This window comes from Hyperolius riggenbachi, chromosome 4, assembly GCF_040937935.1.
Source record: "Hyperolius riggenbachi isolate aHypRig1 chromosome 4, aHypRig1.pri, whole genome shotgun sequence".
Classification (NCBI taxonomy): Eukaryota; Metazoa; Chordata; class Amphibia; order Anura; family Hyperoliidae; genus Hyperolius; species Hyperolius riggenbachi.
In genome coordinates this window covers 237839925-237858159 of record NC_090649.1, presented here as the reverse complement: position 1 = coordinate 237858159, position 18235 = coordinate 237839925, and the positions used below count along the sequence as shown (strand labels likewise).

At 42.7% G+C, this 18235-nt stretch overlaps 1 protein-coding gene across 2 annotated transcripts in view; it reads right to left on the bottom strand.

Annotated features, from left to right (window-relative positions):
* The window catches only part of KCNQ5 (potassium voltage-gated channel subfamily Q member 5), a 745242-nt gene that overhangs the window by 132708 nt on the left and 594299 nt on the right, over positions 1 to 18235 (bottom strand). For both annotated transcript variants that reach the window (XM_068281488.1, XM_068281487.1), the window contains exons 4-5: positions 16160 to 16335; positions 8312 to 8437 (exon numbers count right to left, since the gene is read on the bottom strand). In XM_068281488.1, coding sequence (XP_068137589.1) covers positions 8312 to 8437; positions 16160 to 16335 — 302 coding nt within the window. The remainder of the gene's footprint in view (positions 1 to 8311; positions 8438 to 16159; positions 16336 to 18235) is intronic.

Below are 18235 nucleotides of genomic sequence, written 5' to 3'. Positions count from 1 at the left end.
GTGTTTGTCTTTGTCTTTTTTGTCTTTGTCATCCAGCCATCAAGCTGCCAAAAAACTCACCATGTATTCCCAGCATTAGAAAGAAACTGATGTCCTGACCACAAAGATACACTTCATCCATGACAGCAAAGAACTCTGGACCACTGCATCTTGCTAGATCTGTCTCTCCATACACACACAGCCTGCCGGCGCTCTCATCTCGGTGAGAGCAAATCTTGACATCATTTAGCTGATCTCAAAACCTAAAGAGAAGGTCTAAAGAGTCCCTGCAGTCAGGAAAAGGCTGTGAAAGTAAAGATATCCCTAGGTCACGACTTATAGTTAGTGCCATAAGTTACCTGATCCACATTAGCATAGTGTGGCATCCCCCAAAGCAAGCTTTGTGCAAATCCAACCAGCATCCTGGTCACACAGAGCTGGACCTGGATACTTTAGCCAGCTCCGCCTCTTTCCTTCCACATCATGATGTCACACCCCACCCACCTTCCCCTCTCCAGCACGTCCATTTGTAGGGATACATTTACTTTCATTACTTTGTTCTCACTACATGGTGTCTTTATGAAGACAAAGGCAGTGCTGGAAATACAAGAGAAGTGCATAAATTCAACATATGCTTGAATGGTTAAATTTGATTTAGCTGTGAAAACAATTTTGAATAACCTTATATATCTATAGTGTAAGTACACTGACAAGTGTCTGAAATGTGATTTATTTTTATTAAGGTTAAAGTAGCAGACTTTAAAAAAGAAGTCTTAGAGCACACCTGAAGTGAGAAGGATATAAAGGCTGACAAATTTATTTCCTTTTAAACAATGCAAATTACCTGGCTATCCAGCTGAGTCTGTGCCTCCAATACTTTGTAGCCATAGACCCTGAACAAATGTGCAGATCAGATTGTGGTAGAGGGTGACTGACACCCTAAAAAGGAAGGACACGGAAACAACAGGAGCACAAATGGTGCAGTACATCAGTACAGCTAAATGTAAAAAAAGGATGTGGTACTCACAAAGGAAGGTTGCACTGGGGGAAACCTACTATTGAAGGCAGGTGGAGATTTATAGTTATAAATCTCCACTCGGAGGACCAGCTGGAACAGGATTCGGTCGCACTCTTGGCAAAACAACAAACGGACCTATCAGTGGCAGAGCCACTGGGTACTGGAGTACACCCTTCCAAAGGAGGGTGAAAAGCACAAAGGGGGGAAGAGGCACCCAATGATAGATAAAACTGTGTTAGAAACAGCTAAAATAGTAATGGGTGGCTTACCTCAATAATGACACATTCATACATATATGAAGTTTAATTATTCACAGGCCATGTGTTTCGTGGGCTTAACACCCACTTCCTCAGACCAAATACAGTGCCAGAGATGTATCTAGAGCCAAGAGGCGCTCTGATACATCAACCGTGGAGAGTGCTCTAAGTGGCTGAAACTGTAAAACACTTGGAGTCTGCCAGGTGAAAAGTGTGATATAAATATTATATGTCTTGTCTCATCTGCTCATTAAAAAGTACCCAATTAGTGATAGAGGTGAGCTACGGGTAGTTCCAATGCTTGTAATCAAAATTACAAGTAGGACTTGTTGGCCATGGCAGAGTGGGGTTAACTTACCTATGTCGCCGCCGATAGCCAATGCGGTTCACTAGCGTTTCACATCACTCACATGCTTCTTCCTTCCAGGTTTGAAGGCACAAGCATGTGAGTGACATGGAATGTTAGTGAACAGCATCAGCTGTAGGCGGCGACATAGGTAAGTTAACCCCCCCTTTGTCGTGGCCAGCAAGTTCTACTCGTAATTTTGATTACAAGCAGCAGAGTTACCCGTAACTCACCTCTAATTAGTGGTGACCTACATTACAATTTTTCCCACTGATGTAAAACTTAAAGAGAAACTCCGACCAAGAATTGAACTTTATCCCAATCAGTAGCTGATACCCACTTTTACATGAGAAAAATAATGATTTTCACAAACAGACCATCAGGGGGCGCTGTATGACTGATTTTGTGCTGAAACCCCTCCCACAAGAGGCTCTGGTACCGTACGGTACTCTGGGCAAACTGCCACAATGTAACAATGTTCAGACAGGAAATAGCTGCTTACAGCTGTCTGTTAAAGCCAGACCAGCTACATAATTTGCCCACAGTAACAATGTCACCATGTAAAACATGTCAGAATGTAAATCTGGGAGAGGAAAGATTTTACAATGAGCAAACACTGACTAAATCATGTATACATAATTATTGTAAAAATGAAGCACTTTTTTTTATTACATTATTTTCACTGGAGTTCCTCTTTAAAGCTGAGGTTAGTAGAGGAGCATGCTGGTATGTATAATTATCTGTCTGACATTGTGCACTCTGCTCCAAGCTTAGCCTGCTGATCTGGATTCCTCACTGACCTGAAAGGTCATGTCATGTGATGCATTGCAAAGTCATATGACCATCAGGGTCAAAAGGGAATACAAGTGGGCAGTATGAGGACTGAGCACAAAGTGTCAGAGAGGAAAATATACATGTGAATATGTTCCTCCACTTAATGTAACTCTGCACTCTTGCACATTAGATAGCTCTCAGCCAAGACAGCTGGGCACAGTCCTATCTGTTCCCCCTTTTATAGCAAAAGCACTCGGCCCAAACTACCTCCTGAGGGATCGAGTCCTGATCCCGGTGGGCAACATTCTTTCTGGGTGTGTATGCAATTAAAAGCTGGAGAACTGCTTGGGCTGCAGATGAGTTGACAATTTGGATGGAAAGCTAGTAATGCAGGCTGAAATCGGGAGAGTTATCGGGTATTCATAGGATCCTATAATTGGCAATTCTATTCTGAGATCCTTGGAAGTGTAAATGAGTTACAGGTCTTACTAATGCAAATTAATTCATTTTCAACAATGATAAACCCTGAATTGATGAACATGAGCAGCATGTCATATAATGCTCACAGTTCATAGAGGTCAACCATGGCTTACTTTGGCAAAACAATCAGTGTGACGAGATAGGCAATTAAAAACAACAACTTTAAATGGTTCACATTAACAACCATTCCTATTAGCACTTTGGAAAGAACAACAATGGGGTCAGGTCGAAGACTTAACATGGCCGTACTTGCCAGAAATTGATTTTCAATTATGTGCATTCATTCAACTGTCTTAAAATATTCTAAAGTGTATAATTGTGAGCGCAGCAATTTCACCCGATGAAAACAGCTCTGTGCTTGTTTATATCTCTCACACTATTTTTATGTGCATTAGCAGTCTGGTGGTTCCTGAACAGAGTGGCAGATTCAAAATAGCACACTGTCTTCAAGAAAAAAGAAATCTGCTGTAAAAATAAATGACTGAGATATTCATCATGATTTTTTCAGGGTGTAAAATTGCTTAATGGCCCCATTCAGTATAATAGCCTCAGTGGTCGCTAAGTTACTAATTTGAGTAATTTATTTTAGTGGAACAGAATGTATGTTTTTAAATGAAGTGAGATTTTATAAATTAGCAAGTTATGTCTTGTCATTGGTGCAGAATTCTAAAAGATATATGAATAGGGTCATATGAGTACATAGAGCACAATTTTAAAATTCACCATCATATCTAAGGTCCAAGCAACAATATTAACACTAAAGTAATAGACATATTATCAACAAAACAAGAAAATCAGCGCCAAGGAAATCAATAGTTCGATCGCTGCTGAGAAAGGACAGAGTCCAAAAGTCCACACATATAAAAGCTATTAAAAAGTCAGCGCAGATCGTAAATGAATGCACTGTTTCACAATCAATCGTCTTTCACCAAAGTGGTCATTAAATTCTCATATCCAAGGGGTAGACCGTCACCCAAAGGAATATGCTGGATACACACCATGCGTTTCCGCGTTCGATGCGTCCGTCGATACGCATCGATTCGATTATTTCCGACATGTCCGATTCAAGCTTCGATGGATTGTTAGGTCGATTTGCCATACTTTACATGGCAATTGACCTAAAAATCATCGAAATGCGTTCAGAAATGCTCGGAAATAATCGAACCGACGCGTATCGACGGACGCATTCGACGCGGAAACACATGGTGTGTATCCAGCATTAGAGGGAGCTTACCAACTGCTGACAACCCAAGTTATAAGGTTGTATGTCTTGCATTCAGTGGTAAAAGGAACCAGAAACCACCCAGGATCCAAGACTTCCAAAAATCCTTATGTTAGTTTGGGTAAGCCATCCGGAAGATCAAGGCCAATAAAACATGCAAATAAACTGTAGATCTAAGTGTAACCCGTTTATTAAAAAACATAGCACATAGCCATAAAATAATGAATAAAATTCAATAAAACGTAGATATGGGGCCCAACCAATGGGAACCCCAAAACAATATTGCGCTTGTATGCTGGTCTACAACCAGTAAGAAAGTATAAAAAGGTGCCGCCTGTCTCTTTCCATTACTTGGGCCCCGTATGTAAGTTTTATTGAATTTTATTAATTTTTTTATGGCTATGTGCTATGTTTTTTAATAAATGGGTTACACTTAGATCTACAGTTTATTTGCATGTTTTATTGGCCTTGATCTTCCGGATGGCTTACCCCAACTAACATAAGGATTTTTGGAAGTCTTGGATCCTGGGTGGTTCCTGGTTCCTTTTACCACTGAATGCGAGACATACAACCTTATAACGTGGGTTGTCAGCAGTTGTAAGCTCCCTCTAATCCTTTGGATGACGGTCTACCACCTGGATATGAGAATTTAATGACTACTTTGGTGAAAGACGATTGATTGTGAAACAGTGGATTCATTTACGATCTGCGCTGACTTTTTAATAGCTTTTAAAGGAATAGACATACAAGGGTTTCTTATTTTATGTGTGTTACATTTCACAAGCTTGAAATAGCACAATATTCAAAATCAGTGACTTTGTTTGACTTGCATAGTTGTTAAAAATAACTCAAGCTAGGCAAGTGTATTATAAATGATAGAAGATGAAAAGTACTAATACACTCAAAGCTCTTTTCTCTCATTAAAAAGAGTGGGCGTTTAATAATAAAAATAAATGATACCTATAATAAACTCAATTTTCTAAAATCAAATCTAATTTATTAATAACATGAGATGGTGTATGGTAACCTTCAGCAGGTCTATTAATTAATTTTAGGTGGAACAGTTATTATTAATTATTATTATGATTTATAAAGCGCCAACATATTCCGTGGCGCTGATATCTCAGCTGATAGATGGGAATAAGAAACAAAGAGAAGCTTGTGAATCTTTACCTGCCCCATCAGTATATAGACTGCGTAATACAAATGTGCACATAGCCAAAAAACATATACAATTAATATGCTTTAATAAAAGATCAGATTTAAAGACCAGAGTAAGCGTAAGATGAATGCCAGTATCCTATCCTCTTGTCTAACTCACCAGCATTAAGAGGTGGTGAGTTATAAAATCAGGTGACGGTAAAGTTGCCTGAGCCTGCTGCTGCTTTACATCCCATTCTATTCCCCTTTTCATGCTGTCGGGAAGCGATGCTTCCTGTCAAGCATGAGGGTTAGCTGTGACCAGCTAAGAGTATTTCTGGGCTCTGACTAGGCCACACAGTCAGTGGTCAGTTTTGCTTCAGGTCATTGTCATGCTGGAAGATTTACCTTCTTCCCATTGACTGCTTACCACATGGACTACTTACTACACTTAGAAACTCTACATAAGCACTATCCCCTGGAGTATGAAAATTGGGCCTGCCTCTTTTTGGGTCCCTGTAGCTAAATTGCAGACTTCATTCAGACACTCTGACAGTTAAAATTGATGACGTTAAAATCAACATTGCACTCCTGCACAAAGATCTACAAAATCTGTGGGAAGAACAACACAACAGCGAATCATATATTCCAAACAGATGATGATATACTGTATGCCCAATGCCTTCACTACTAATAACAATAGTAAAACAAGTGACAACACTCCTAACAAGGCACAATCATATGGAAGATATACTCAAGTGAAATAATGTACTCTTATTGGTACTCCCAGAAAGATTAGAAGATGCCAACCCAGTAACTTTTTTGGAGGAGTTATTGTTGCTGGAACACTTTGAGCAGGACACTTTCTTGTTAACCTTTTGTTATGTAAGTTGACCCCCCATTGAGGTAAGGGCAGCTGAGAGTGTGGAATCTAAGTGACCCTGGGTTTTGACCAGAGCATTTCACAGAGTCATTGGACTTTGATGTTTCAGAAACGATGGGCAAGGTCGGTGCAAGCGAAATTCAGTCAGAAAAGGAGACAAGCCGGAGTTGGGGCAGGCAGACGATAACCAATAACAGGCCAAGGTTATGCAGGGAATACACAATGACTTTTTTTCGGCAAATTTTCTGGCCGATCGTTTTTCCGTTCGTTCCTCCGATTTATTTTTCTGAATGATTCCCGTTCACTTTTATGAGAAAATAGTTCAGAAAAACGATCAAAATCAGATCGGACCTGTCGGAAATTATCTATCGAGCCATCTATCTGCCAAAAAACTCATGGTGTATTCCCAGCATAAAACCAGGAATACAGATAGAGAATAGTCAGACGAGCCTAGTCAGAACAATAGAACAACAGGATCAGGATAAGTGATGCACAATGCTAGGTCAGGCACAACAGAGGAATAATCACTGGGCATATGGGGAGGCTGGCTGTATTGGCAAAGTGTAGATGTTTTGGCGCAAATGTTCATACAGCACATATGCAAATGCATATAGGTAGAAGCAGTAAACTTCACCCATATGAACGCAGAGCCTGACGTGAATGCAAAGCCTGACATCTTGCATACATGCACACACCCCCAGCTATTGTGGACACCAATAGAGTTATGGCAAAAAGTGGGCCACTAGAGTTTTTGGGCATTGCAAAGAATACATATGAACCTAGCTAGCAGGATTGTGACTATAAATCAGTGTCCCTCCAACAACATAATTAGGCATCTTATCCCCTACACAATATAATTAGGCATGAATATCCTTCAAAAAAACAAGAAAGATAATTAGACAGCATATCCCCTCCAAAGAACATAATTAGGCACCATATTCCACAAAAATAACATAATTAGATAGCATGTCCCTAGACTACAATCAAGTTTTGTGGCTGCAGCATATATAACTCTGCTTGAGCACAAATAGGAGATCCTGGAGTGAGACTTTTTAGTCCTGTGGAAGGTTCTAGGGCTCTGCTGGTAAGGATGTGGTGCACATGACCCAGATCATTAGTTCTAGCAGTGTACATGCACACAGCACACACATATTACCTCTGTGCAGTGGTCAAGGCATCACCTGCTGAGAAGCTGTGCTGGACACAATCTGCCTGATAGAATGGGCAGAAGGGCAGAACTTCTGCTTCTACCCATGTGTTGCTAATTAGGAACAGAGCTGCACACAGCCTGTGACAGAGAACAACAGTGAATCAGGACACCCAGCAGCGAACATCAGCCATGCACAGCTTTAATGCTCATTGCTGTGAGGCTGTATGCTACTGTAAGGGAGGGCAGTATGTGCTTCACATCAGGTGCACCTAAGGCTGGTACCTCTGCCATAGCCCAGAGGTGTGTGTGTGTGTGCGTGTGCGTGTGTGCGTGTGTGCGTGAGTGTGTGAGTGTGTGAGTGTGTGTGTGTGTGTGTGTGAGTGTGTGAGTGTGTGAGTGTTTGAGTGTGTGAGTGTGTGTGTGTGTGTGTCTGTGTGTCTGTGTGTCTGTGTCTCTCTGTGTGTGTGTGTGTGTGTGTGTGTGTGTGTGTGTGTGTGTGTGTGTGTGTGTGTGTGTGTGTGTGTGTGTGTCTGTCTGTGTCTCTGTGTCTCTGTGTCTCTGTGTGTGTATGTGTGCGTGCGTGTGTGTGTGTACAGATGCGCGTCTAACGGTGTCAAAAATTAATTTAAAGATCATTGGAAAATTGTTTTATTTAAATATTTTTTTTTCTAAATGCATTAAATAAAACATAAAATTATAATTCCCTAGTGAACAGCACTGAATTGAGGTGTATTGATTAAAAGCAACCAATTAAAGTGGCTTCTTAAAGCAACTAATTAAAGTGGTTTCTTAAATCATAACTGTATTCTTCTATATTCCTAAGTGTGTGACGAAAACAACAGGCTTCGCATAAATAATCATCTCTACTTAACATTCCCATGCCTTTTATTTTCATTCAGCATTAATGCAATAGCTGAAGAACTGATGATCTGTTCATTTCTGCGGAAAATGGTTGGTGACCCCCATCAGTACAGAAACCAATTCTGCATTGTTTTCAGTGCAACCAGACTAGTCTTTATACAAGTATACAATTTCCTTTAGCTCAGGATTGATTTTACTTACCGTACCCCACCATAAAGCATCTGCATATGTTTGAAATTGCGTGTTAGCTTCTTTCTCCACCAGGTAAACCAGAAATGAGGAAAAGATAAGCACTAGAAATCCTATGTACCAAGCTGTGATGAGTTCCTGCAATGTAAACACACAAAAATCAAACATTCCACAATAGTTGGTTGAAAAGGGGTCATAATTAACATTGTATTTAATAGAGTGTTAAGCAAAAAATAAAAGAAAACTAAAAACAAAATACAAAAAAAGTGACTCTTATTACTCTTTGTGTGTACTCATGTTGCATGGTCATGTTCTTCCATGATGGAGGAAATACAGTGCTTTACAATGGTTTACAGACCCAACATGAAAAAGATAAACAAACAGTGAAACTAGTGAGCAGCCAGCACATCCTTTATGTAAGCTAGAAAAATGTCATATTTTAACAGTTGTTATTGAAGAATGATTTTATTATAATAATAAATGTATAGACCTATTTATAAATGGATGGATTGCAACTGCATATACACTTTTATACCATCATCTCACTTTATAGAACCCTTTAAGATTAGATTTGGAGGCATGGTTGACAGTTCTGGATTTGCAGGACTTTCATTCAATACTGGACTTTTAAAAAAAATAATAATTGTGCCTCAAAGCATTAAAATGGTTATTCCATCCTAGGTGTTGGGTGTGAGATGTAAGGTGTCATTATCCATTTGGTTCTGAGCAGAGAGGATGGAGTCCCTACCGTGCAGATCCCTGGCAATTGTCATGTTTCTTCCCTAGTGTCTTGCTCAGGCTAGGAGCACCATACGGTGCTGTTGGCGTACCATATATCTATTGTGATGGAGTCAACTTGTCACATACCCTTTACAATTGTGGCATTGGGAAAAATATATTTGTATATGCATAAGGCCTTTATATATTTATTTACAACAAAGGGTTAAGTAAAATACAGACTATCTAGTATGACCTTTAGCAGGGTGTCAAGCTCATTCACAAAAGGGGCCAAAATCTAAAACATTTTAAAATTAAGATTAAACATTTATTGAACTGTCTCAAACACTGTCACTGGTGTGCTCTGGAAGCGAAGGCAGCGTGCAGGCACGTGCAGTAAAAGGAGGACATGGAAAGCACCAACCTGTGCTGTATACTTTAGTACATGAACATGCTCACAGCAAACTGGAAGGTGCATTCGTATTGTAGGGTGCCCAGGCAGGTGGGTCATAGGGGTGGTGGCTCCAAACAGTTTAACCACTTGACAACTGAGAGTGTTTCCCCCTTGTGGACCAGAGCAATTTCCACCTGTCAGCGCTCCTCCCTTTTTTTCGCCAATAACTTAATCACTACTAATCACAGCGTAATGATCTATATCTTGTTTTTCTCCCCACCAATTAGGCTTTCTTTGGGAATTACAGTATGCCAAGAATTTTTTTATCCTAAATGCATTTTAACATGAAGAATAAGAAAAAAAATGAAAAAATGCATTATTTTTCAGTTTTTAACCATTATAGTGTTAAAATAAAACATTCTACTGTGGATAAAAGCCACATATTTTATTTGCCCATTTGTCCCAGTTATTGCAACGTTTAACCACTTGAGGACCGTGGGCTTTACCCCCCTTAAGGACCAGGCACTTTTTTTCCATTCAGACCACTGCAGCTTTCACGGTTTATTGCTCGCTCATACAACCTACCACCTAAATGAATTTTGGCTCCTTTTCTTGTCACTAATAAAGCTTTCTTTTGGTGCTATTTGATTGCTCCTGCGATTTTTACTTTTTATTATATTCATCAAAAAAGACATGAATTTTGGCAAAAAAATGATTTTTTTAACTTTCTGTGCTGACATTTTTCAAATAAAGTAAAATTTCTGTATACATGCAGCGCGAAAAATGTGGACAAACATGTTTTTGATAAAAAAAAACCCATTCAGCCTATATTTATTGGTTTGGGTAAAAGTTATAGCGTTTACAAACTATGGTGCAAAAAGTAAATTTTCCCATTTTCCAGCATCTCTGCCTTTTCTGACCACCTGACATGTTTCATGAGGGGCTAGAATTCCAGGATAGTATAAATACCCCCCAAATGACCTCATTTTGGAAAGAAGACATCCCAAAGTATTCACTGAAAGGCATAGTGAGTTCATAGAAGATATTATTTTTTTTTCACAAGTAAGCGGAAAATGACACTTTGTGACAAAAAAAAAAGTTTCCATTTCTTCTAACTTGCGACAAAAAAAAATTAAATCTGCCACGGACTCACTATGCTCCTCTCTGAATACCTTGAAGTGTCTACTTTCCAAAATGGGGTCATTTGTGGGGTGTGTTTACTGTCCTGACATTTTGGGGGGTGCTAAATTGTAAGCACCCCTGTAAAGTTTAAAAAGGTGCTCATTGGACTTTGGGCCCCTTAGCGCAGTTAGGCTGCAAAAAAGTGCCACACATGTGGTATTGCCATACTCAGGAGAAGTAGTATAATGTGTTTTGGGGTGTATTTTTACACATACCCATGCTGGGTGGGAGAAATATCTCGGTAAATGACAATTGTTTGATTTTTTTTTTACACACAATTGTCCATTTACAGAGATATTTCTCCCACTCTCCCAAATAAAATGTTCTATGAACTCACCATACTCCTAACGGAATACCTTTGGGTGTCTTCTTTCTAGAATGGGGTCATTTGTGGGGTTCCTATACTGCCCTGGCATTTTAGGGGCCCTAAACCGTGAGGAGTAGTCTTGAAACCAAATGTCGCAAAATGACCTGTGAAATCCTAAAGGTACTCATTGGACTTTGGGTCCCTTAGTGCACTTGGGGTGTAAAAAAGTGCCACACATGTGGTACCGCTGTACTCAAGAGAAGTAGTATAATGTGTTTTGGAGTGTATTTGTACACATACCCATGCTGGGTGGGAGAAATATCTCTATAAATGACAATTGTTTGATTTTTTTTTACACACAATTGTCCATTTGCAGAGAGATTTCTCCCACCCAGCATTGGTATGTGTAAAAATACACCCCAAAACACATTATACTACTTCTCCTGAGTACGGTGATACCACATGTGTGGCACTTTTTTGCACCCTAACTGCACTAAGGGGCCCAAAGTCCAATGAGTACCTTTAGGATTTCACAGGTCATTTTTGTTTGTTTTTTGTTTACTCCTCACGGTTTAGGGCCCCTAAAATGCCAGGGCAGTATAGGAACCCCATTAATGACCCCATTTTAGAAAGAAGACACCCCAAGGTATTCCGTTAGGAGTATGGTGAGTTCATAGAAGATTTTATTTTTTTGTCACAAGTTAGCGGAAATTGATTTTAATTGTTTTTTTTTCACAAAGTGTCATTTTCCGCTAACTTGTGACAAAAAATAAAATCTTCTATGAACTCACCATACTCCTAACGGAATACCGTTGGGTGTCTTCTTTCTAGAATGGGGTCATTTGTGGGGTTCCTATACTGCCCTGGCATTTTAGGGGCCCTAAACCGTGAGGAGTAGTCTTGAAACCAAATGTCGCAAAATGACCTGTGAAATCCTAAAGGTACTCATTGGACTTTGGGCCCCTTAGCGTACTTAGGGTGTAAAAAAGTGCCACACATGTGATACCGCCGTACTCAGAAGAAGTAGTATAATGTGTTTTGTGGTGTATTTTTTTACACACAATTGTCAATTTACAGAGAGATTTCTCCCACCCAGCATGGGTATGTGTAAAAATACACCCCAAAACACATTATACTACTTCTCCTGAGTACGGCGGTACCACATGTGTGACACTTTTTTGCAGCCTAGGTGCGCTAAGGGGCCCAACGTCCTATTCACAGGTCATTTTGAGGCATTTGTTTTCTAGACTACTCCTCACGGTTTAGGGCCCCTACAATGCCAGGGCAGTATAGGAACCCCACAAGTGACCCCATTTTAGAAAGAAGACACCCCAAGGTATTCCGTTAGGTGTATGGCGAGTTCATAGAAGATTTTATTTTTTGTCACAAGTTAGTGAAAAATGACACTTTGTGAAAAAAAAACAATAAAAATCAATTTCCGCTAACTTTTGATAAAAAATAAAATCTTCTATGAACTTGTCATACACCTAACAGAATACCTTGGGGTGTCTTTTTTTCTAAAATGGGGTCACTTGTGGGGTTCCTATACCGCCCTGGCATTTTAGGGGCCCAAAACCGTGAGTAGTCTGGAAACCAAATGTCTCAAAATGACTGTTCAGGGGTATAAGCATCTGCAAATTTTGATGACAGGTGGTCTATGGGGGGGCTAATTTTGTGGAACCGGTCATAAGCAGGGTGGCCTTTTAGATGACAGGTTGTATTGGGCCTGATCTGATGGATAGGAGTGCTAGGGGGGTGACAGGAGGTGATTGATGGGTGTCTCAGGGGGTGGTTAGAGGGGAAAATAGATGCAATCAATGCACTGGGGAGGTGATAGGAAGGGGGTCTGAGGGGGATCTAAGGGTTTGGCCGAGTGATCAGAAGCCCACACGGGGCAAATTAGGGCCTGATCTGATGGGTAGGTGTGCTAGGGGATGACAGGAGGTGATTGATGGGTGTCTCAAGGTGTGGTTAGAGGGGGGAATAGATGCAAGCAATGCACTGGCGAGGTGATCAGGGCTGGGGTCTGAGGGTGTTCTGAGGGTGTGGGAGTGCCCTAGGGGCAGATAGGGGTCTAATCTGATAGGTAGCAGTGACAGGGGGTGATTGATGGGTAATTAGTGGGTATTTAGGGTAGAGAACAGATGTAAACACCACACTTGGGAGGTGATCTGACGTCGGATCTGCGGGCGATCTATTGGTGTGGGTGGGTGATCAGATTGCCCGCAAGGGGCAGGTTAGGGGCTGATTGATGGGTGGCAGTGACAGGGGGTGATTGATGGGTGATTGACAGGTGATCAGTGGGTTATTACAGGGAAGAACAGATGTAAATATTGCACTGGCGAATTGATAAGGGGGGGGGGGGGGGGTCTGAGGGCAATCCGAGCGTGTAGGCGGGTGATTGGGTGCCCGCAAGGGGCAGATTAGGGTCTGATCTGATGGGTAACAGTGACAGGTGGTGATAGGGGGTGATTGATGGGTGATTGATGGGTAATTAGTGGGTGTTTAGGGTAGAGAACAGATGTAAACACTGCACTTGGGAGGTGATCTGACGCCGGATCTGCCGGCGATCTATTGGTGTGGGTGGGTGATCAGATTGCCCGCAAGGGGCAGGTTAGGGGCTGATTGATGGGTGGCAGTGATAGGGGGTGATTGATTTGTGGCAGTGACAGGAGGGGATTGACAGGTGATTGACAGGTGATCAGTGGGTTATTACAGGAAAGAACAGATGTAAATATTGCACTGGCGAATTGATAAGGGGGGGTCTGAGGGCAATCTGAGCATGTAGGCGGGTGATTGGGTGCCCGCAAGGGGCAGATTAGGGTCTGATCTGATGGGTAACAGTGACAAGTGGTGATAGGGGGTGATTGATGGGTGATTGATGGGTAATTAGTGGGTGTTTAGGGTAGAGAACAGATGTAAACACCACACTTGGGAGGTGATCTGACGTCGGATCTGCGGGCGATCTATTCGTGTGGGTGGGTGATCAGATTGCCCGCAAGGGGCAGGTTAGGGGCTGATTGATGGGTGGCAGTGACAGGCGGTGATTGATGGGTGATTGACAGGTGATTGATAGGTGATTGACAGGTGATTGACAGGTGATCAGGGGGATAGATGCATACCGTTCACAGGGGCAGGGGCTGTCTGGGGGGGGGGGGGTCTGGGGAGAATCTGAGGGGTGGGGGGGTGATCAGGAGGGGGCAGTTTAGGGAATAAAAAAAATAGCGTTGACAGATAGTGACAGGGAGTGATTGATGGGTGATTAGGGGGGTGATTGGGTGCAAACAGTGGTCTGGAGGGTGGGCAGGGGGGGGGGTCTGAGGGGTGCTGTGGGCGATTAGGGGGCAGGGGGGGGAAATCAGTGTATTTGGGTGCAGACTAGGGTGGCTGCAGCCTGCCTTGGTGGTCCCTCGGACACTGGGACCACCAGGGCAGGAGGCAGCCTGTATAATACACTTTGTATACATTACAAAGTGTATTATACACTTTGTATGCGGCGATCCGGGTGCTAGTAACCCGCCGGCGCTTCCGAGCGGCCGACGGGTTACAGCGCGAGGTGGGCAGAGCCAGTCCTCGGCGGTCGATCGCGTCACGAATGACGCGATCACGCCGCCCATGCCCCTACGAGGACCGCCGCCTTTGGGCATGAGCTGGTCCTTGCGGGCTCCACTTTACGGCCGCCTCTGTGCGTTAGGCGGTCGGGAAGTGGTTAAAAAATGTCCCTAGTACAATGTATGGCGCTAATATTTTATTTGGAAATAAAGGTGCATTTTTTCAGTTTTGAATCCATCACTAATTACTATTACTATTATTTTATTGTAAAATGTTTCCCCCTTTATAAATAAAAAAAACAAGTTTGGGTACTATGGGAGGGTGTGGGAGGGAAATAGTTAATTATAATAGTCTGTGTGGGTATTTTTATTAAATAAAAAGCAATTTTGGTGCAATATACTATTTGGCCACAAGATGTCCTCAGTCATTATTTCCGATTCACCTACGTAAGCACGTGAATCGGAAGTAATGCGTGGCTGTGTAACAACAGGAAGATACAATGAATGCTGGCGTCTTGTAGACGCTGGTATTCATTGAATGCGGCTCCATTCATTAACTCCCCCTCTAAGCGGCTGTAACGGCGGGACGGGAGCGAGCGGCGGCTGCATGCCGCTGCAGACTTGTATTCACGGCCCTGGTGCATCCTGTCATTTTTGCAGTGCGGTGAATATACTGCACGGCATGCAGCAAGTAGTTAAAGCTGTTTTGGGCAAAAAGAATGATTACTTGCAGCTTTCAGAGATGAGCATCAACCGTAGACCTGACTCCTACCCTTTTATGAACACATGCCATTGGTACAAAGCAAAACATTATGTGCATGGATGTATATCCCTAGAAATGCCAGATGCCTACTTCTAGTTTGCTGTGAGCATGTATACAGAACAAGTTGGTTCTCTCCATTTGCTACTGGCTACCATCATGCACATTTACAGCTCATGTCAGACACATAAAATGGCAAGGCAAGCCAAATTCGGCCAATGGACCACGAGTTTGACACCTGCATGTGACCTATGGTATTGCATGATATGGACCTGAATCATTGCTGCAGCTGAACAAATATCTCCTCTTAAAGTGAAGGGTGCTGAATATTAGCAGCACTTTTTTTTTTGCAATGTAATAACGTTGTGACTTTATGTACTGTACACAGAACGCTGTATACAATTATCCAATGAGACTGCAATGATATTTATTGTTACATTTTGTTATTGTGATTTATATATATAATATACCTTTTGAATGTTTTTCATGAATTAGCCATTTGTAATGCTTTTAAGGCAGAATTGGTATCTCATAACAACCTCAAAACCTCATCTTTTTTTCTTTTGCGAATTCTTCTGTTGAAGATGATGCTGGCTGGATACAGTCATGAGAAAAAATACTTTATAACACTGTTTATTATAAAATCATCTATATAGCTCACACATATTTTTATGAAAGCCACATTCACAGGTTAGTACGTTAGGTTTATCCGTTTGGGTAGCAAATATCTAGACAGGCACCCAAAAAACTGGAGTAGAAGTGGATAAGTTATGCAGAGGAACCAATAAAATTCAGGTTTTTTTTAATAGTGAATATCGGATTGTTTGCTCTGTACACTTTTTCTCCCAATTTCCTAATCCCAAAACTACCACACACACAATCACTATGCCTAGTTGAAAAATATGAAACACAAAGTCACGTGTATACAACTTTAAGAAATGTCACTTACCTTGCTGTGTGCATAAACAACAGAACCCAGCAGTTTCCAAGTCCCCCCTCTTCGATCCATGCGCACCATACGTAGGATCTGTAGGAATCGAAGACTTCGAAGTGCTGATGTAGCAAAAATATTTCCCTGAGATCCAGCAGACACAACTGCCACTGACGCAATAAGAACTATGATATCTGGAAAACCAAAGTATAATTGTAACTTCACATTCATGTTCAGCAATACGATATAAACAGTCTATTCTTTGTCACTGTATAAAGGGACCCTGAGCAGGGTATAAAAACAGAATTTACACTTACCTGGGACATCCTCCAGTCCACCATAGGCCGCAAGGTCCCCTGGTGTCCTCATGGCTCCTTCCCTGGTCCCGGTCCCGGCTACATGACAACTTCAGTCTGCTTCCCGCTGCGGAGATTCCGATCATGACATCACTTTGGCCGACTACGTGTTATCATGCCAGCCAGCATGAGAATCCTGCGCATGCGTGGTTCTCTAAGATTGAACCGCACATTAGCAGGAATCTCACGCCGGCTGGCATGATGATGCAGAGTTGGCCAGCGTAATGCCACAATCGTGGGAAGCAGACCTGACGACTTCAGGCCAAAGTCATCGTGTAACCGGGAATAGGAAAGGAGCCATGAGGATGCCAGGGACCGAGCAGGCTACGGTGGGCTGGAGGAAGCCCCCCTGGTAAGTGTAAATTCTGTTTTTTTTACCTATTCCGGGTCCCTTTGAAAAAAAAAAATCTAAAGGCTGAGCTGTGTAGGGGGGCCTTCTACTACCCTTCCCTTCCTCTGATACACGGGACTGTACTTCAGATCAGGTGGTTTTGTGGCTATACTTATTAGGTGTGACGATCATGATGGCTACACTTGTTTTATGACCCTTGTGAGATGGGCCACAAGGCCATAAGAGGCACCAAGGGGAGGCAAGAGAACATTGGAATTTTGACATTTTCACTGGGGAGCCCCATGAAATAGTTACGACACTACTGTGGTGTTTAGGAGTACCTAAAGTATCCATGCAAAGTATATTCACTCAGCTTACCCTTCTAATACATACATGTGGTAAGATTATATAATCAGGATTGTATCATTAGCGGGCACCTTATCATTAGTGGGCACCTTAAGTTGTGACTGAAACTGTGAATATGATTTGAAAATGCAGTGATGTCGAGGACTGACTGGAACTTCTCTTCAGTCCCTGTTGACCTTCCCACGATGGAAGAGGCTTTACGCAGTAGTGGAGTCTAGGTGACCATGGGTCTTCACCCACACACCCTTGAGGGGAGTGCAGGACCACACCCCCAGGAGGGGGATGTGGAACTTAGCTGCCTAGTGCCCTACCAGGTCACTACTGGGATTACCTCAGCAAGTGGTTGGGAGAACAGAGACACTAATTGTGGAGAAAGCGTGGTCAGATGAGATCCGGAGGTCCAGGGTAAACAGAGATCAGCGTAGGTCGGGGTCACAAGCCAAAGGTTGGGGCAGTTGGAGATCAGCAGTAGTTGGGGTCACAAGCCAAGGGTCAGGGCGGGCAGCAGACAACGGTAATCCAGAAGACAAGCCAAAGATCAGGGCAGGCGGAGATCAGCAGTAGTCGGGGGTCACAGGCCAAGGTCACAACAGGAGATCAAATCAGGATAATAGCAGGACTGGAGCAACGGTTCACCAACAGGCTAGCCAAACTGTTCAGAACGAGCAGCACTGCAGTTAGGGGCAGTGCTGCTTTTATACTGTGCATTGGCGCCGAAATTAGCGTGCGCGTAACTCTTTGCACATGCGCGCGCAACACTTTGCGCATGCGCACGCGTGCAGCACTATGCGCGCACAGTACTTTGAGCACGCACGCTGCGCGCAGCGCCAAACGCCGTGCTGGGAGAGGGACTACAAGGACCAGAGAGCCCCCGCACGTGCGCACTAGAGGACGCACTCGAGAGCCCCGTGGAAGACCCAGATGGTGAGTGTGACATTGCCCCCCTCCCAGGGGCAACCTCTGGGTGCCCCTAGGACCAGGTTTGCCAGGGAATCTCTTGTGAAATTGTTTGATCAATCTAGGGGCATGTACATTACGGGC